The sequence below is a fragment of the Vicugna pacos genome, chromosome 29, assembly GCF_048564905.1.
Source record: "Vicugna pacos chromosome 29, VicPac4, whole genome shotgun sequence".
Classification (NCBI taxonomy): domain Eukaryota; kingdom Metazoa; phylum Chordata; class Mammalia; order Artiodactyla; family Camelidae; genus Vicugna; species Vicugna pacos.
In genome coordinates this window covers 5,412,464-5,433,226 of record NC_133015.1, presented here as the reverse complement: position 1 = coordinate 5,433,226, position 20,763 = coordinate 5,412,464, and the positions used below count along the sequence as shown (strand labels likewise).

General features: G+C 39.4%; 1 protein-coding gene and 1 long non-coding RNA gene across 20 annotated transcripts in view; one reads left to right on the top strand and one right to left on the bottom strand.

The window, feature by feature from the left end:
- RALYL (RALY RNA binding protein like) overlaps window positions 1-20,763 on the top strand; it is a 584,818-nt gene that overhangs the window by 471,610 nt on the left and 92,445 nt on the right. For all 18 annotated transcript variants that reach the window (XM_072951759.1, XM_072951758.1, XM_072951765.1 and 15 more), the window contains one exon: window positions 8,090-8,165. In XM_072951759.1, the coding sequence (XP_072807860.1) occupies window positions 8,090-8,165 (76 nt within the window). The remainder of the gene's footprint in view (window positions 1-8,089; window positions 8,166-20,763) is intronic.
- The window catches only part of LOC140690228 (uncharacterized), a 42,143-nt gene that overhangs the window by 17,042 nt on the left and 4,338 nt on the right, over window positions 1-20,763 (bottom strand). For both annotated transcript variants that reach the window (XR_012065412.1, XR_012065413.1), the window contains exon 2: window positions 11,642-11,711. This is a non-coding gene — a long non-coding RNA (uncharacterized lncRNA). The remainder of the gene's footprint in view (window positions 1-11,641; window positions 11,712-20,763) is intronic.

Genomic DNA, 20,763 nt, shown 5'->3' with positions numbered 1-20,763 from the left:
AAAGAAGCAATACTCAAATCTCAGAGTCTACTTTACTCCACTGATTGAAATCTGAGCTCTTAAAAAAATAGATAATCCAGATTCTCTTGGTTGAATTTTCCTTTCCATAAAGAATATTGTGTCCCCAAATATGAAACTAAGTAAACTCTTGGGAAAGAAATTAATAGTGTTATGTCTACGCATTAATAATGAACATACAGCTAAGATTATTTTTCACTAAGTATTTTTTTCTGATTATCTAACAATTGTCTCCACTGTTGATGTCAATTGATCATTAAGTGTATTTATAAAATTGTTAATCAAGGTTCTAAACATATTCACGATGCTACTGGAACATTTATCCAAATTTTATATTTTATTCATATGGTTTCTGGAGACTTTATCTTAATAAAACATGTTGTCCTTCATTTTCACCTTTGTGGAGACTTGTAGAGACAATCATGGAATATAAAAACACATTCTTCAAAAAATTTATCTAAGATAATGAAATTAATGTTGAAAAAATGAACCAAGTTGGAAGTTTTAGGTATTTCAAAGTTGATAGTTATTACCATTTGGTGTTTGCTTGATACCTATTTGAAAATGTGCTTGTATTCTCTGCTAAATAACATTAAACTAGACATTTATTAAACATACACCAAAGCCACAATGTTTCATCAGGTTTCAAGACTGCTTGTGCTTCAAGGCAAATCAAAGGAATTTTGACAATTAGCCAGCAGAAGCTTCAATGGGGAGAGCAAAATAAACAAAAAGACAAACAGGCTGAGGTTTTTGGAGAATTTGCTGATGGATGTGTGTCTGTGAAGCTGCTGACATTATAACTGGTGTCTTGGGAGAAAACCATCTCATCTGCTAAGAATGGACCCTTAAGGGCATCTCAGCAATAGAAGATGGGGCACCATGTTCACGAAGCACAGAGTCTACATCTTTATTGTGACATTCATTGCATTTACTACAGTTAGCTGCAGGTTGATTTCTCTGTGATTCCATAGAAGCACAAACAACGTTTATAGCTATTTACCTAAGACAGCACAGGACCTGGCACATTCTGTGTGGTCAATAATTATTTGATCAGTGAAAATGAATAATTGGTAGCGTTTCTATTTTCTTCTTAATAGAGCTGTCGGATGTAATAGACAGTAAATAAAAATGAGCATCCAAGTATACATGCCTACTATTTTTTTCTTCAGGTTCTATTGGGGGGAAACGCAGTCTGAATTGAAATAAGTCACGTACAATGATCAGACTTACCAGGTAATTAGTAATAAGTTCAAGTTTCCATTTTTATTTGTCCTTACAGACTAAGCCTGGGAGCATAGAGTATTTTCTGGTAACAAATGGGAATCTGGCCAACCAGTGATCTTTCCATTAGCATTCTAATAACCAAAGGCCAGCGTGCCACAGTGCTGTGTCACAACTAATTCATGAAACTAGGTCCAAAGGCTCATTAAAATGGTCACAATTCAGTGACTGCCCAGTAAAATGAGACTACAGTTTCATTCCCATAACAGTGAATATTTTAACATACTATTAAGGATATATTTCAAGTGTTAAAACTAGCTTTGATTCTGGGAATGGAGAAACAACAAGATTAGAAAGCCATTTACTTTTGTGCAAAATTGGTTCCACTCTCAGCTTTAGGCTTCAAATGCTTCAAATGTTCATATTTTAGAGCGCATAGTTGCATCTGCAACTATGGTGTTTTCTTTGCTTTTTTTTTTTTTTTAACTTAGAGTGAAAATAATTCTGGGCAGCTCCAGCAGACCACAGGTCTGTGAACCTACCGGGCCAAGAAGTCTCAAGTAGCTGAGCTGAAAGTCAAATGTGTTTCCCCTGCGGCTGCCAGACAGATCTCCCTAGAGCATCCCTTTAATCATACATCCTCCCCCCATGATGCCAAAACTCCTGGGGCTTCAGAGTATATTACTCTACAGGCTGCTTTCCACAGCCAAACCGGGATTAGGTAGGTTGGAAAACACGACATCCAAAGTCTGGTTAAGAGCAATGAGAGGGTAGGGAAAGTTCTAGAACACGAGTCTGGTGCCGCTCCAGTTCAAGGCTGCTGCTGACTCTCCGACAGTCACCTCTCCCTCAGGGCAGGGGTAAGATATCACCCTCTCCTTCTAGTTCAGTGCCTGGACCACGGGCCATGCTCACTAACAAAGACAATTGCAGCGAACTGAGCTAATGATGCTAATATGAAAGCCATTCAGTGTCTCAGTATCTCAGACACCTATACACATGGCCTGGGAAGAATGATTCCTGCTGTGCTCATTTCGCAGGATTGTTCCGAGGGTCTAAACTCATAATAACTGCAAAAACACTTTTTAATGGCACTGGGCTTATACTAAGGTAATATATGGTTTTATGCATTCACTTGTCAAACAGAACAGACTATTTTCTTTATATCCTGAATTTTTATTCAATGTAACAGTAATGAATCCCTAAATCTTCTAAATGTGAACAATAAAAGACTCTGAATGACTTTTCCTGGAAGTCTATATGCCATGGCTGAATTATTTAAACATTTACTTAAACCTGGGGAAGGAAACAAAACCAAAAAAAAAATCCCAAGAATAAAGATATTACATTTAACTAATTTCTATAGAAAAATATTTCTTTTAATTTTTTTCTCCATCTAAATAGTAACATTGGTAACCTTGGATGCCTAATGATGCTGTAAGTTAGATGTCAATTCAATATCAAGGTCAGATTTCTGTAGAAATGACAGATACCCACAGGGATCACTAGTGGTAGAGGTAAGCAGTGTAAATAACGTGTAATTTAAAACATCAATTTATCTTCTCAAATAAGGATGTTCCAAACTGAATACATGGCAAAGAAGTAAATGTGAAATATTTTTCTAAGTATTTCAGAGTATCTTGTCAACCAGTGTTCTGGAGCACTCTGTCTTGCTGGATGTTAGTTAATAAGTGCGTGGTGCAAAAAATACTCTATATTCACATATATATAAGCATTTGAGTTAAAGACAACTGAATGCAAATGCTTCTTTTTTCCAGACTTTTATCCTTTAGTATGCATTGCAGATATCTGAGAAAGGCATATGTTATAGCATTTTTACCAAACTTGTTTTACTGTAATTTATTTGTTTGGTGACATAGTTATTAACACCTTCCAAGACATTGTTCAGATAAATACCACTTTAGGAAATAGGCTGACAAAGTGTGTTTGGCTAGACACACTGCATTCCCATTCAAGGACGTTACTTCTGATGTGTATGAATTTACTTAACCAGTGGACTCAGAGAGCACTTCCTGGGTAAACAGCATTGTGACTGCGACGGGTGCTGAATGGCATAAGAAGTTGAGTGAAGTTATGACTGCCCTTTAGAATTCGAAATGAAAGCAAACAAACACTCAGAAGTCGGTGCCTGTGGAATGATGGAATAAAGTAAAATGAAGGTGCAAGAAGGGGGAGCCACCACTGTTTGGGTGTTGAATTGGAGGTATCTTCCCAAGAGTCAAAAGCAAGAGGTAACACTTTTACTACCATCTCTAGTAGTACCCTCAAAGAATTGTTCAAATAAATATAACTGCATGAGTTGACATAGCATTTCTGAGGATGGTGCTTTGTTGCGAACCATACCTGTCTCCATTTGCCTCGTCTCATTAACCTCAAATCAGAATACGTTCAGCTCATTGACTTTTTTCAGTTCTGTAACTTTATAGTTATTTCTGTCATGGTATATTGACTTCACCTATCTAGCTTAAAAAAATAAAGAAGGAAAGAAAATCAATTAACTTTTTAGAGCATTAATATATTTGTAAGTAATTTACTGTGAAAAGATTGGAGTTAGTACCCAACAGGACATTTTTTCAGTTATTTAAATCTGAGATTTAATATAAGAAGACTAATTTTGGAGTACATTATTTTTTTCAATAATATTGCAACCTCAAAATAGATACAGGGTCTGTTCTAGAAGCCTCTTGGTTGGTCCTGACAGAGGCTCATAATGTCATATGACAGAATGCAAATAGCTCCTCCCCCTCCACATGGAGGGCTGTGGTCCCCAGTCATGGGCTAGGCGTGGGTAAAGCTTTAGTTCCCTTCTGCTTCGTCCCTATGCTTGGACAGGTGTGATGTGCAGTGCACCGGAACAGAAACTTTTCAAGAGACTTCTTTCTAATGGTGCTTATCTGGTTTTACCAACCCCCTCTGCAAGAATATGATTCTCATACTCAGATACCAGAGTCTGCCAGCTTGGTGCGTAAGTACCCCTGTGGGTACTTCTGAATAATAAATAGGAATTTAACTAGGATTTTTTGGCCATTCTCCAAAGAATGTGTCTAGAATAATTCAATTGACATCCTTTCTTGAGGATAACATAAGATCTCTAAATATTAGTACTTGGTATGAATCTGCTTGCAAACTTGAGAATTTAAGCATTTTAAGTTTATTATAAACTACCAAATTATTTTCCAAAATAGCTGTACTAATTTCTGCTAATACCTGCAATGATCTTTTTGTTTGTTTGTTTTTAACTCCAAAACCTCACCAACTCAGGATCTTTGTCAGACTTCTAAATTGTTGTCAGTGCAATAGGTATCAATTATATGTCACAGTGTTTTTTCATTGCATTTGCCATTACTAGGTTGAGAATCTTCTCTTGTGTTGAATTCAGCATTCGTACCTCGTCTTCTGTAAAGTGACTTTACTAGTTTTAGCTCAATTTTCCATTTGTTGGTTTGTCTCTTTTTCCTATTAGATGAATGAATATATATTCCAGACACAAATCATTTGTCTAGGATTCCTTCATCCAGTTTGGGACTCTTCTTTCCATTGTCTTTATGTGACTCTTGATGGGCAGAAATTCTTAATTTTAATGTGGCAGAATTTATCATTCTTATATTTTAAGGCTAGTGGTTTTTATGTCTGGTTTAAGATTATCCTTCCAAAGTTTGATCTCATAACAGTATTCTAGTATATTTCTCCCAGAAAGTTTTATATCTTTTCCCCTCACATTTTGGTTTTGAATCCAGTAAGTAACTGATTTTTCTCTAGGATGTAAGGTAGACACCCAGTTTTCACATTTGTCCTTGGAGTAATCAGTTGTTACCACATCAGCGCAGTCTATCTTCTCCTCACTCATCTTCTGTGCCAACTCGATCACAGTCCAAGCAAGTATCTATATATGCTACCTCCTTTTGGGGTTCTCTGCTCCATCGGTTCATTGTCTATCTTTGTACCAAAACTATAGTTTTAATTACTAATTACTACAGCTTTAAAATAAATTTTGATAAAGCAACTTTGCCAACTTTTTTTCTTGCAGTATATCATGGCTATCTTGATGTTTTGCTCTGTCATATAAATTTTAGAAGCAACTTGTCAAACTCCACACAGACACAAAAAGAGTATCTGAGGATTTTACTGGAAATACATAGAATCAATCAATCAACTTGGGGAACACTGAAATGTTAATTATATCAAGTCTTCCAATTTCTCTTTTTATGTAAGGTAACTGTAAAGTCTCCCAATACAGCTTTAGAATTTTCTCCATAAACATCTTTCAAATTTTATAATGTGTTTATCCCCAGGTATTTTACTTTTATACTATATAAATGGCATCTTTTAAAGTTATATTCTTAAATATGTATTGCTATGCAGAGATATGCAATTAAACTTTGTATGTTGGCTTTGAGTCCAACAAATTTACTAAATTCTCTTATTAACAATAATCTGTGGATGCTTTGAAGTTTTTATGTGGACCCACCTATTATCAGCAATTATGATGGTTTCATTTCTTCTTTCTGATTTTGATACTGTTTTGCTATCTTACTTCACTGACTGGGGTATCCAGTGCAATGTTCTATAGAGTTGGTGATAGGGAATGCCCTTTTAAATTCCTTGATCTTAAAGAATGTGCCTGGTGTCTCGTATGGATTTTATACAGCTATAGATATTTTCATGTCAGATCCTCAAAAGATTACTGTTAATTAAAGAAAACGAACATCTCAAGTTAAGGAATTTAGCACTTTTCTATATATGGGACGATGCAAAAGTCTGGGCTCACTGAAATTATTCCTTTTGTTACCAGGAGGAGGGAAATGAATGTTACCTCGGTTCTTAGTCACCTGAAAAAATGAATTTCTAACGGGAGACAGACAGTTCGATATAAACAGTTTTATTAGTGAAGTTAAAAGGTAGTAAAATATAGTGCCTTCCTGAGAACTGGGGGCGGACTAATCTAAGAAAGGAAAAATGGTCCGGCTCCTTTGTTTTTCCTGTTTTTATATCCTGGCTTGGGGGCGTTTTTTGTGATTGACTGATTGATTAGTCATGTTATTTGAGTGCTCAGGCTGACTGACAGCTCACGTTCCTAGTGCTCAGGCACGCCCATGTCTTTTGTGCATGTTCTTACCCATGATGCGCACAGAGAAACCTACGGGAGGGGGCTCAAAGTGCAATGTTAATTACATTGTAATGAGCACTGGGTCAAGTTAAACCGGGTCCTTCTCTCTACTGCATTCGATCCTAGCTGGCGTCTTTGCTGGCCTTCATTTAGAGAAAGTAAAAGTTTTTGGAGCCCCTTATCCTGAGCGTAGGCATACTGTTATTTTCTGGGTGGCTCCCCACCTTCCTGTCTCCTTGCCTGGTGCTCATTTCTATCTAACTGCCGACCACTTTGATATGCACAGAGCTGTCTAAGGCTAGTATCCTGTGCTTCCCATCCTGAGGTGCATCCCTTCAGGGTGCACCAGCCGGGCGGCTGCAAAGCGATGGTTTGAGCTGCAGTGTAATGATTTGATGGCCACAGCATCCTTTGTTTACTGATATGGGAGGAAGCATTCTTACTCCCCAATTAGATGATTATACGTTTCCTCTCCTTTAATGTGGGCACTGTCTCCTGTCCTCTCTGATCGACAAGGACATAAAAACTAAAGCTCATATTCAAGCTTCAACAAATGTCTTCATAGAAACAAGCCAAGTTCAGTGCTCCATTTCCATCTGAGTTGCTACTTCCACTCAGATGCAGGCTGCTGTAAATGCCTTACTTCCTTGCTAACTCAATGCTGTGTTTTTAAAAAGAGATACATTCTATTTCACCTAGACATTCGGGGTGTTTTTACAGATAGGTGGCTCATCCATCCCCAGTACACTGTATCTAGTCCCCTGGACAAGAAATAAAAGTGTGCCTTCCTTTTCTGTGAAAATAATGCCCCTCACTTCTTTCAAAGCTTGTCTTGAAGTTCACCTCCTTTAGATTTTCCTTTTTATCATCCTCTGGAAATTTTAACTTTATTAAATCTAGTTGTTTTGTCCTTTCCCAAACTTTCACTATCCACCTTTATAACAGTTTTACACATTTTTTTCTTTTAAGATTGAGGTTGGTCAATTATATACAATTACTCTTTTGTTGTGTACTTAAGCATCTTCTTGTCTTTTCTTAGAGACTTTATTTTAAATTTTTAGTTCACGAAGGCAAAGAATGTGCTCTTATTCTCCTGATCACCCCAGAACTCTGTAACTGTACATTCCAATTCCTGAGTGCATTTTGTTGTTCCTTTAGTAAACCTGGTATGCTTTACAACTCCGCCCTTCCATACGCCTTTTCTACGTTGGTGGGAAAGATATTACCAAGGGAAATGTAACAATTCCCCTTAGGAACAAAGCTCCATTCCATGCAAATGTCTATACAAACTGAGACATTCCTGGCAAAAATCCAAATCAGTAGGGAAATCTCATTCTCTCTCTTTCTTAGTCTGTCTGTCTCTCTCTCTCTCTCTCCACTTGTAGTAAGCATTCCTGATCCCCCACCTCGTTCAACGTTTTATTTTTTGTAGTACTTTTCACCTTCTAATATGTTATATAATTTTCTTATCCTGTTGCTTAGTATCTATCCCCCCCTAATAGAAGGTAAGTCTCACAAATCCCTGTTTGGTACATGATGTATCTCAAATAGTGCCTGGCCAAGAGTAGGTGCTCAGCAAATACTTGCTGACTGAATGAATGAATGGCATATAACATTTACATAGACAAATAGCAAAAAGAAAAATGCAGCTTTGTATTTTCCTTTTCTCATATGCTTCACTGTTTTCTTAATCCATGCTCTTTTATTTTATGCTTTCAGATATCAACATGGCAGGAGAACCCAAACCATATAGACCAAAACCCGGAAATAAGAGGCCCCTTTCTGCACTTTATAGGTAAGTAAGCAAGAGCTATTTTATGATAGTGAAAATTTCTTGCAACTTCAACCTATAAGGAGTCAAATATTTTGAAGAACAGTCCTTACTGGCAGAAAGTCCGGCAAAATGCTGGTGGGCAGCATGTAAATATATCAAGCAGCATTGGCAGGAATCTTGTCTAACCTCGTCTCCACTTAAACAACCCTTCTACAAGATATTCCTCTAATAAAATTTAATACAAACCGCTCATGACCACCTGACAAGTGGTGGACAGGTCAGCATCTGCTGATGACTGCATGCCATGCAGGTGTTTTACATATGTCACTTAATTTAATTTAATTTTCACAGCGACCCTGCGACGTCGATACCGCTCCTCTCATCAAGAACCTGATAGGCAGTTTCTTAGAGACCTTCCCAGGTCACACCACTGGAAACAATGGTGTGTGTACTCAGACTCCTGCTGGCTGATGCCATACATAGGGTAAAATTCTTTCCAGCTGACCATTCAGCCTCTTTTGATACAAAGTACATGTCGTGGGACAGGTGGGCCGGTCACAGGTGGTAAAAGAATTCACCAAAGACAATGAGAAATTAAGAACAAAGGGAAAGTTTAATAGATACGCTGCTATAGGCAACAGCGGGCCACAGAGATGAGAGATGCCTGTGGGAGCCCGAGGGTGAGTCCACAGGGTCTTTTACTGGGGGGAAGGGGCTGTGAACACAAGGGGTGGGGGCTGCGTGATTAATTCGTGCACAAGTACCTGATTTGTTGTGAGATCTGTTAGGGACTTCTCTGAACAACAGGATTTATGACTCTGATAAGGACAGGATGTGTGGTGAGACCAGTCCCCCTGTATTGTGAGACAGGCCGTTTCCCAGGGTGGTTAGTTTCGTTAGGGTGAGCACAGATCAAGAGAAGATATATTTATCTTGCAGAAATGCAGGTATACGAAGGTCCTGCATGAGAGAGTAGGGGGTTAAGGTGTCAGTCGGCTCCAAACACATGAAGAGCCCAGGAGTGGGGGTTTTATAAACTTTAGAGAAGCTTCAGAGAGCGCGAGCTGGCTCCACAGTACACGTTCATTTCACCCCCATTTCTCCAAACCAGCAAATGAAGTCCTTCTCAGTAACTGATCCCTTTAACCTTTCCTAGTATGCTTGGGTCCGAGTCAATTTAACATTCTGGTTTTCCCCCTCTCCATGCCCCAGCTCAGCAGTGTCTACACTTATAATCTCAATTCTGGGTGGACGGAGTAGCTTATACTTAGCATCTTCATTGTTCTCTATATACTGCTATTAGGTTAAGGAAAATTCAGTTGATTTGGAGAAGACAGCAACTGTAAACTCATGGAGATTTTGATTCTGTAAAAACAGCCACTTCTGAAACACACAAACACACCAGTGTTCTGCTGCTAAGCCATGTGCCCACTTCCTGTATCTGCCATTGGCTTCTGTAACTTAAGTGCTGACTTTGCATCTCTCTCTGGTAAATTCCCTTTTGTTAGACTTAGCTGATGTTCCGGGCTCCTGAGATCGCCTATTATCCCATTTATCTGGTCCTGTCCCAGATACATATCTTCACTCCATCAGTGTCCACATCCAAAGAGCTAATGTCAGTGGTGAGCAAGACCCCCCAGCCATTTCTTCTGATGTCATTTGGATAAAGGAGAATTGAGTCACACATCCCAAAATTGATTCTATTCTGACCTCGTATAGCAAGAAAGTGCTCAAAAGGTAGCCTGGAGCTGTTTCCTTGTCTTTGTTCCCTGCAAATTAGCATATCTCCTTTTCGGCTGCTCACAGTCTCATTTCTCGAACTACAAAATGAAAGGGTCAGACCTGGGTGAGTTCTAAGGTCCTATTGATAACTAATGTCCCAGGGCTCTCTGCCGTATGACCATCAGAGATCTTAAAAGATACACTAGAAGCATATCTTAATTGTTCTTTTCATTTTGGCTGTGTACATTTATTTTTAATAAATTTTAATAAACATTTTTACATAAAAAAGGAAAGCTTCAGGACTTAACCAGTGTGGATAATTTGTCATAAGGCAGTATTGATGTTAAAGGTCAGAGATGAAGTCACCAACAAAAGGCAAATGATACTTTCTGTACCTTATTTGCAGTAAAGGACATTTTATAAACTGAGAAAATGCTAATAATCTTTGATCAGATTCATTTTAAAATGTGTGCACAGAGCTGCAGCTAATGCAAAACATTTGACAAGTCGTAATTTCGATTATTAACAGAACAAGCTGTCGATGGCTTTTATTCTTATCGAAGAGCTGCCACTGTCTGTGCAATGATGTTAATTTTGATAATTTCCCTGTTCTTGGAGTGTGTTGATTTTCTTATGAGAACAGAAGCTTATGGCAAGAAACAAATGTCTTTCTAACTGTTATTTCTCTGTTTCTAAGTTATGTGGAAGTTGTGACTTCGGAAGAATTAAAAGCAGAAGTTCATTTAAGACTGATATATTGTATACAAATCACATTAGTGGGGAAATGCTTATTTATTCTATTTTCGTCTGTTTACACAAAATAAGGCTGGGGTGTTCTGAAGCTGCAAAGTGGTAACAGAGAAAACAAAAGAGAAAGAACATGCAGTTGACAAAGGACTTTTATACCCAGGCCGTCATTCTTACATAAGCTTAACAATGAGAATACCTTACTTCTGTGTAGACAGACTGTGTTTTCATAGTCATTATTCATCTGTTCACCACGGAACTCCACAAGCTTGGGATTCTGTGCCTTGCTTTAGAGATGAGAAAACTAAGTTTCCAAGACAGTGAAGAATTCAGCCCGCAGGAAGGTAACAAGATCAGGAACTGAATGCTGGTTTTCAGCCTTCAAGTCTAAAGATCTTGTCACTAGATATCACAAGTTCCCATATTTACTCACCTGCTGACATCTAAAATCATGCAGATTCTAAAAAGCTGAGATTTGGGGTAAGGGGTAGCTCAAGTGGTAGAGCGTGTGCTCAGTGTGCATGAGGTCCTGGGTTCAATCCCCAGTACTTCTTCTAACAATAAAGAAAAAAAAATAAACCCAGTTACCTCCCACAACAAACAAACAAACAAATTTTAAATAAAAATAAATAATAAAAAGCAGAGATTTCCATCCACCAAAACCAATAATCAGTTATGTTTCTGTCTGTGAATATATCACAGCGGCAGGTGACAGGAAAGCCTGTGCGCTACACACAGTATAAAACCAAGAGTGGCCACCTCGTTGTGTGATCATAGGGCACGGGTTTTGAGCTGCAAGTTCTTTGTCTCACAAAAGAGTTGTATGATTTTTCATGGTAAGATAAAATGGAATCGTGGAAGCGAAAACCGTTAGCTCAATGTAGGGAATATGGCAGTGGCTTGAAGAGGGGTGGTTTCTGCTTTCCTGTTCTTTTCATCATTGGGTCTGTTTCCTTATCTGTAAAATGAAAGAGCTGGAACCATTTTATTTGTTCTTTCATGCGTTCTTTCATACCGGACGTACTTACTGTGTGTCTACCATGGTCTAGGCACTGAGGTGGCTGCTCTTCTAGGCAAATGATGCCGAAAATGCCAAAGCTGCAGGGCAAGGAGAGATTGCAATGAAATAAAAGTAAACTATTCCTATGTATATAGGGAACCTCTGATTTACCTTTGTGCCCTAAATTGCTACACCTCTTTATTTACTCCATTGGGGATGTCAGTGATCTGCTATCAGATTTTCTTCTTCACCTTTGTCCTTTTTATCTGCATCATCAACCACAAACTCATATTTCCATGGAATATTCACTGAGGCATTACTTTGACTTGCTACTTCTTTTAAAAGAATTTTCAATTCAGCCAAATAACCTTCAGTAAGCATTTATCACGTGCTAAACTAAGATGGTATATGAGGAAGACACGCGTTTTTTGTAGCCTAGTGAAACTTCAAAATATTAATGTCTTATACATGAATTAGATGTACATATAACTAATACAGGAAAATATGGGGCAAGAAGAAGGCCGTGTCCCAGGTCTCGGCTGAGTCCCTGGGATGAGCCATGCCAGGTGTTGGTCCTTGGCTTCGTGTAGGGAAGAATTCAAGAGCAAGCCACACTTGAGTAAAAATATATTTATTCAGAGAGATACATAATCCATAGAATACAGGCTGTCTCAGAAGGCAAGAGAAAGGCCACAGGCATGGGGGTAGGTGTTTAGTTTAAACGAAAAGTAGATACTCCATAGACAGAGTGCGGTCCATCTCACTCAGAAGGGGCAGTGGCCACGAGGTTGTGGGGGGATGTTAGTTTTTATGGGCTCAGTTACTTTATATGTTAACAAGTGGTTGGATTATTCCAACTACTTTGGGGAAGGGGTTGAGATTCCCAGGAATGGGGCCACCACCCATTTTTGACCTTTTATGGTCAGCCTCAGAACTGTCGTGGCGCCTGTGGGAGCGCCATTTACCAAGCTAATATATTCTACAATGAGTGCATAATGAAACTCAGGGTCTACTGGGTGTTGCATCTCCTGTCGTCTTGGTGTTAATTGCTGTGTCATTCGTTGAATGGCTGTGCCCTGCCCCCTTCCTTCCTGTCTCATAAGTAAGGAGCATAAGGGAAGTATGCATGTACGCCTACGGTTCTATAAGGAAATAAATGAAAGAGCTGCTGATTCTGCCTGGCGGATAGGGAGTGAAAAGTCTGGATGACACTTAACCCGACTTTTAAACAAGCAGACATTCACTCAGCAGACAAAAGGGAAGAAGGGAATGCCAGGCAGAGAAAAGGTGTGGGGGCAGAGCCACAGAGATGAAAGAGAGCATCTCATGGTGAGAGCCAGGATAGTCCCCCAGGTGGAGAACGCGTAACTGGAAGGCTGTCAGCATCGCTCTGTGCCTGCCTATCAGATTAAGGAAATCTCGCTTTTATTCTCCAGGCAGCAAGGAGCCATCTGAATAGGATGAGTGACTGGAAATGGAGTGTAAGGATGAGTGAGAGTCATAGATAGGTCCAGCGTTTTCCGTTTAGCTGACTGGGGAAGTGATCATGTGATTCTGCAGAACAAATAGGAAAGGCATGATGAGCAGTGGGAGGGTCAGGTATGGGGTTGAGAGAAGGAAGCAAAAAGAAGTTATTTCAGTCTGGGATGTGAATTCACAGAGACAGACAATTCATTAAAACAGCATTTGCAATAAAAATGTCTCCCATTAGAGGCTATTTATAAATGAAACATAATTAATCATTTGTGAACATTCCGTAAATATTGGACCTTGTCCTAACGGTGAAGAGCAAATCCATTCTCTAGGAAGACTATTGTAACTTTCAATAAATTGCTGCTTCAAATGTGCTGTGTACATTACACAGTGTCTATGGTGCTCTGAAATAATAATTCTCCTCCCCGAGGAAGTGCGTTTCCCAGCATGCCCAGTTCCAATTAATGATAAATAATTGCTAAATGAGAATAACTGTAAGATGGTTTCGCCTCTGCTTGTAAAGGAGGCAGACCTTTCCTCTCTGGTGTGAGTGAAACTGACAACCAGAGAACAAAGACACCGTTTATCAGAGCTGAACAAACACAGGTTTTCACACCCAAAGGTAGCCTCCGGGTCGCTGGAAGCACAGCTCAGTAAGACACATGAAACGTAAAGTTTCACCGTGCTCGTTGCATGGATTTTAATAGATATCATCCCCAAATGGGGTTTTATCGCTGTTACACAGATGCTTTTCATAGCAACCTTCCAACCCACAGAGATGACCGTGGGACTCAAGATTGCCGCTGCAAGTACCTTGGAGGCACCTTGAAATTGTCACAGGGTAACCTGTAGTATTACCATTTTAAGATCCCCACAATTAGAGTGGATAGCGTCCACGATCAGAAAACTTCCAGAGCGTGGGCCAAGCAAGGTGACTCTGCAGCAGAAGATCTGGGGTGATTTGTTAATCATTTGACCTACATGAGTTCTATTGTCATCCTCCATGGTGACTCTGACACACCATGGGAAAGGAGGACCCTCAGGTGACCCCAAATGCCCCATAGAACCTTGACAATGGAAACAAAAGCAACAGAAGCTAATCTCAGCTAATGCTAAGTAGCAAAAATCAGTATGGAGGAAAAGCATCCTGGACATTTCCACTGCAATTGCGACAGGAAGGAAGGGGGCAGGGCACCGCAATTAAAAGAATGACACCTCAACCAGCACTAAGATGGCAGGAAAGTCAGCACCTAGTAGACCTTGAGGCCCGAGATGGCGGGAGATTTGACTTCCGGTAGACCCTGGGCTTCATTATACACTCATTGTAATACATTAGCATGCTAAGTGGCTCTCCCACAGGCCCCATGACAGTTCTGAGGCTGACCACAAAAGGTCAAAAAGTGGGCAGTGGCCCCATTCCTGGGAATCCCAGCCCCTTCCCCAAAGTAGTTGGAATCATCTTCCCATTTGTTAGCATGTGAAGTTACCAAGCCCATAGAAACTAACAACCCCCATACCTCACGGCCACTCTTCCTTCTGAGCGAGACAGATTGCGCTCTGTCTATGGAGTGTGTATCTACTTTTACTTTAAACTAAGCATCCAAACCCCACACCTTCTGCCCTTTCTCTTGCCTTTTGAGGTGGCCTACACTCTGTCTATAGAGTGTGTATCTCTCTGAATAAATCTACTTTTACTCAAGTGTGGCTCGCTCTTGAATTCCTTCCTGCACGAAGCCAAGGACCCCCACGTGGTGGGGCGCATCCCAGGGGCTCTACCTAGACCCGGGACACGGCCATCCTCTTGTCCCATATTTTCCTGTGTCACATTGGCTCACTCTGTTTGCTGAGGAATGCTTACTAATTAACTACTGATTATTTTATTCATGTCTTCCTTTAGAATGCCACGGGCAGTACACATTCACTTTCAGAAGCTTAAGCCTTCCAGTATCAATGCTTCCCTTTGTACTGGTGAAGGCATCCGTTTCACCTGCCTCGTCCGGTGAGCCTACTCAGAAAGCCATCTAGGAAGGGGCTCTGAGGTTCTCAAATAGACTGTGAGGAGGACAGGGAAACATTCCTACCCCTGTACCGATAAGGGCATCCTATCCCGAAATGGACACAAGCGCAGCATTGACGAGCCTACAAGGTTCAGGCTGAAAGTCAGCTGTTGCTGGATCTGTGTCGCAACTGCAATCTCTTTTTGGCTCCTGATTCAATCTTTCCTGGGTAACCAAATTACCATCGTGGAAAAGTGTAGTTGCCAATATCTGCTAGAGAAAATACACACCAGACAGTGTCGACTTCTGAAACTCAAAGCTGAGCATCCATACGACTGGGGAACTGGGGGCGAGCGCTCCTCAGCTCACACTGCCTAGCAAACATGAAGTGCTATTGAACCAGAAGAGATTCCAAACACTCGCTTTGTGGATGCTTTGAAATTGTGCCTATGTTTGATGGAGAGAGTATTAGAAGGCCTGGATCCTAACATTGGCACAGCGTCGCCGATACTTTGAACTTGATCTCTTACCCCTTAGCTTTTGAAGCTGCATAAACGAAGAACAAAGGTTTCCTGAAAGATGATATGTTTAAGGAACCTGGAGCTGGTGTAGATGCTCTACAAATTTTAGTTATTCTCATTATTATGATTATCCAAAGAAAAAGGTCTATAATATTATAAAGTATTTTAAGAAGTTATTTTAAATGAGCTTTGAGCTATGATCATGTTGCTAAGATGCACACAGTCAACTAAAACAGGTTAACATTTCCTATAAATGCTCAAAGAAGAGATTTTTTAAAAAATTATGCTTGCATATACTATATCCTTCATATTTCAATACTAAGTGAATGTAATTTATAAACCTTTTAATTTAAACTGTTTAAAGAAATGCTGGCACAATAGCCATTAAAACAGTTAGTTCTGCTGCAGGCAATTCTCTGCTAGGTTAAAGAATGGCCTATTTGCAGTCTTCTGTTATGTTTTTAATGCATAAACATCCATGAATATCTTCTTGCGTATAGAAAGAACAGGGTAATGGTACAAGGAGACTGGATGGTACAATTCCTTAATGCAGAGAATCCATCTCTAAGGCTCTTTAAAAGACTGCAGTTCTGTGTGTTTGATTTGAGTTAATTTATGTTAAAATCAAAAGAAGTAAAACTATACAACCAATTTTAAGAAGAGGTAAATAATAAGAGCCAAGAACTAGGTGGGAGTTGGGAGTGGAGTGGGTGGATAGGATCAGGCATTTATACTTAGGAAATGTATGTAATACTAAGGTATTATAAGTGGGCACTGAACTTAGCTATGAGTTTCCTAGCAGTCAAGGCAAAAAGGGGGCACATGATAATTTGTAACTAGCTATTAAAAGGGAGTAGGTCAATCTGTGATAAGAAACTATTTTTTCCTTAACTCTGTCTTCTGAGAGAACTACTCATCACATGTGAAATCATCTAAACAGCATAGTAGTTGCCACCCTTGTAGCTGTTACACATTACAGGCGCACACACACACACACACACCACACACACACAATATTTTTAAACTAGTGGGAGTTTTCTTATCAAGTCTCTCAATAAAACCAAGGATAAACTGTAGAATAAGCCACACAGTCTTCCTTTCGGCATCTCCCAAAGCAACTTATCATCCTGTGATAAACTGCATAAAACTCAGAAAAGAATGATGCTCCAAGACGGCTAGACCTACAGAGCAGCCGTGGTTCAAATCGTCCACAGAGCTGCATGCTGGGAAGAGACAGAAAGCAAGACTGGGCTGACCTCTTAGTTTGCTTCTCTATCCAGCCCCAGAGACTGGAAGAAAAAAGACCGTGCTTGGATGTTTATGGCCTTTCACACAGGGACCTCTTGACCTGTAATTGAATACTCCTCCTCTGGGAAGGGGAGAAATGGAAAAGGAATGATAAATCTAGCGTGGGAGAGAAGGGACTGAAATTGCACCTCATCCTCACAGGCGGCAGGTGCAGATGAAGACACACAACTCTTTTCTTCTAGCTGGTCATTTTATTGTACTTTAGAAGCTGCAGCCTCTCATGAAATCGTTGCTTTCTTTCATTTGTGAAAACAGGGTTTCCTGTTGAGCCAAAGCCTCTCATCAGCAGGACTCAGGTATTAGAGCCCGTTTGTTAAATGATCTTTGTGTCTCACTCTGTGTTTGTTTTTCATGCTTTGCGCGATGGGGTATTAAAGTTTGAGCACCGATAGTAACACTGCTAGTCCCCACCAGAGCGTAGGAAGAAGGTGGTCATCTCACATCTCTGGTGTGCCACTGGGGAAGTGCTCCCTGCCTGGGAGAAAGATGCTTGCTGGATTTTATTTTCCAGAGGCAATGCCTTTGCTTGGTCCCAAGATGTAGTGTCTTCACTGGCAGTGCTGATTTCATTTGCTTTCATCCTTTTATCTTTTTGATTATTACAGGAACCTGTTGTTCTAGGACAGCCCTAGGTAGAGAATTTAGGGCCTTGAGCTTCCAATCTAAACTGGTTGTGTTTATTCTCGAAGAGTTAGTTCATTCCTTTTTTGCCCAGAAGGGCTCATATCTCTTCCATCTTCTCAACCTACACATTAGATTAAAAATTCCAGGACACGTTGCCCATGCAACAAGACTACATGGAAGGGAGTGTCTAAGGTCCTATTTTTAAACAAATCAAAGACTAAAGGATTTTTTACTGTGGGAGTGATACCCTCTTTACACTGTTTTTCATAGAATTAAACATAAAAGCTTCTCCAAATCCAGAAGTCCTCTTCACAAAGTTAGTAGAGAAAGAATACACTTTTGTTATTGAATAAACATTAATCCAGAATGTGATACTCATCACAGGTGATCCACTAAGAGACTGAAAAGACAGACATCTCACCCTTTTATAGAGTAAAGCAGATATAATCCATTTCATACATGTTCTCAAGATGCACTGTAACTATTCCTGATGTCAGAGGCCTCGACAGCCCCATTTGTCATGCATAGTTCAGTATAAATTCACCTGGTAATTAGGGTGACCATCTGTGTTAACTAATTGGCAGCCGGGTAAAGCTTTATCCAAAAGAAAATTACCCTTCTCATATCTTTATGTTAGCTAGTAGTTTTGCACCTTGGAACACCTCCCACAGACAGGGGGTGCTGTCTCCCTTGAGTTTACGTTTCAGAGAGATGGCTCCTGGGTCCTAGAAAGAAGACAAGCCTATGTCATAAAGGCCTATCTAATCTTCAAAAGGGCTTACGTACATTTCAAAGATGGAGGAAAGTCCTTACAAGTACAAACGTTCTAAAGTAAATGCTCAAAGGAAAAAGAGGGGAGAGATCTCTCTTCGCTTATTTCCAAGAGGAAGTTCTAAGTTCTAAGTTCTTAAGTTTTGTCTCAATTTTTTGAAGTACAACTGAGAGTGATATTTAAGGACTGGCTCGCATAAGACAGACGGAAAACTCCTTTTTATCCCCATCCCCAGAGGTTAACCTTTGAACCACCTCACTGACTTCTCCTCTGAAGCACCAGGGCTTATCCTATAATATTCCCATTACACATGGAAGGATGCTTTGTGACCAGACTGCCTGCTTACCTTCTAGCAACTGGAAAAAAATTAGACGAAAAGTGTCATGATGTAGAAGAATGTCTGAGCCATGCCATACAAAATGGGGAGAGGGGAAGATAAACTGAATATGTAATATAGATGGACATGACTGGCTTGGTGAGAAACCAAATAGTTCTTTTTCCCCTGTCATCTTGTCTCACCTTTACAGTGTGAATAGTTTTTTAAACCACATTTTATAAAATTAACAAATTCTATGTTTATAAAAATATCTTTTCTCCTGTTTCATTACAGTTTCAAAATATCCCAAATTACAAGCAAAGAGAAAATGCTGAGTTATCAAAAGACTTTTTTTTGACATTTTTTATTGATTTATAATCATTTTACAATGTTGTGTCAAATTCCAGTGTTCAGCACAATTTTTCAGTCATTCATGGACATATACACACTCATTGTCACATTTTTTCTCTGTGATTTATCATAACATTTTGTGTATATTTCCCTGTGCTATACAGTGTAATCTTGTTTATCTATTCTACAATTTTTGAAGTTTTAACTCTGAGCAAGTTCTGCACAATAAAAAAGTGACATTGGTCAGTTTGTTAGCTTTGGTCGGCTTTAAATATATTAATTAGAAAACAGTCCGCCATTTTCTTGTAAAAATTAGATAAACTATTTGGTGTCTTTGCAAGAATAATTCTTCTGACTGAGTTAAATTCTAAAAGCAAAAATGTGTCTTTTTTTGCCGTCTAGACAGATGACGACAAAAAAGGCAAAATGGTCTCACTAGATTTGCAGTCAGCCATGTATGATGAATGCTTCACACAAAAGTTCGTTCTTTTGGAAATTAGCTCTATTAAACTTCCGAAATTCTTTTCTAGTGGAATGCTACACATGATTGACCATTCACCCTTATTGGTTTTGTTAAGCATCCGAATACTCGGAATAGTAAGGACACTTCCTCCTAGTTCAAGCACTGACGTCTATTTCATGTATGTTCACCGTATGGTGAAATCAAAGGACGAGGAGCTTGTTTTGAGTTAACGCACATTACACTGCAAAGGAAACTGAGCTGTCGTATAGTTTGCACTTTAGTATTTGTTTGAAATATCTCCTCTCTGACAAAATCTAAGCTTATGTGTCAGAATCACTCTGTCCTAAAAGGATGTCAGAGGTCATTAGAAGGAGCACTGAATTGGACGTCAGGGAACCTTCAACCACATCCTGTCTCTGCTACCACCTGCCTAGCCAACGAGGTGATTATAAGCAATCTCACCGCTCCTAAATCCTGTTTAACACAAAGGAATCAAGCTAAACCATTTCTTAGTTTATTCCTACTTCTAATGTTCTGGGATTCAACTATTTACTATCTAATCCAGAGACTAAAGTGAGGCGTACATGTTTCATTATCAAGTTTATGCCTTTCTTCCTCCAAACTCCATCCAGTATCTTAAAATATTCATATCTTTTGACTAAGTAGTTCCATTTCTGGAAGTATGTCTAAGTAAATAATTTCAAATATTTAAAAATGCAAACAAGTATGAAATTATTCCCAAGATGTTCTTTGCATTTATATTTATAATACTGAGTAATCTGGACCAACTAAATTTTATGCAATATTGAGTATGAGACATGTCACAAGGTGTTCAGATTACAGGAGAAGATGAAATTGCGAGTAAAGAAAAAAGCCAAATTATACAACAACATATATAATGGCATCTAATTGTATCAACAGCATATATTACAGAAGCAGAAAACCGAAACGATTTAACAGATGAAGCAAACATGTGCAGAGGGAAAAAACAGAGATCAAAATATTGCCTGTGATTTTCTTTGGACAGTGAGAAAATGGACAATATTTCTATTGCAACTTTAGTACCTAATGCAAATTTTCTTTCATGAGAATTTTATAACCAAAAGAGAGAGAGCGAGAGAGATTTAAAAAGCAGATTTTTCCAGTGGTGGCTGATAAACATCACACAAAAGCAGTCACATAGGCAAGAATGAGGGCTCTTTGCACTTGGTGTCATGCAAAACAGGCTAGAAAGATACAGCCCTTCATCTTTAGAACTAGACTCTTCCCGTCACCGCGGTTATTAGAAAAGTTAATTTTCTAAAAGGGCAACTTCATTCGCATGT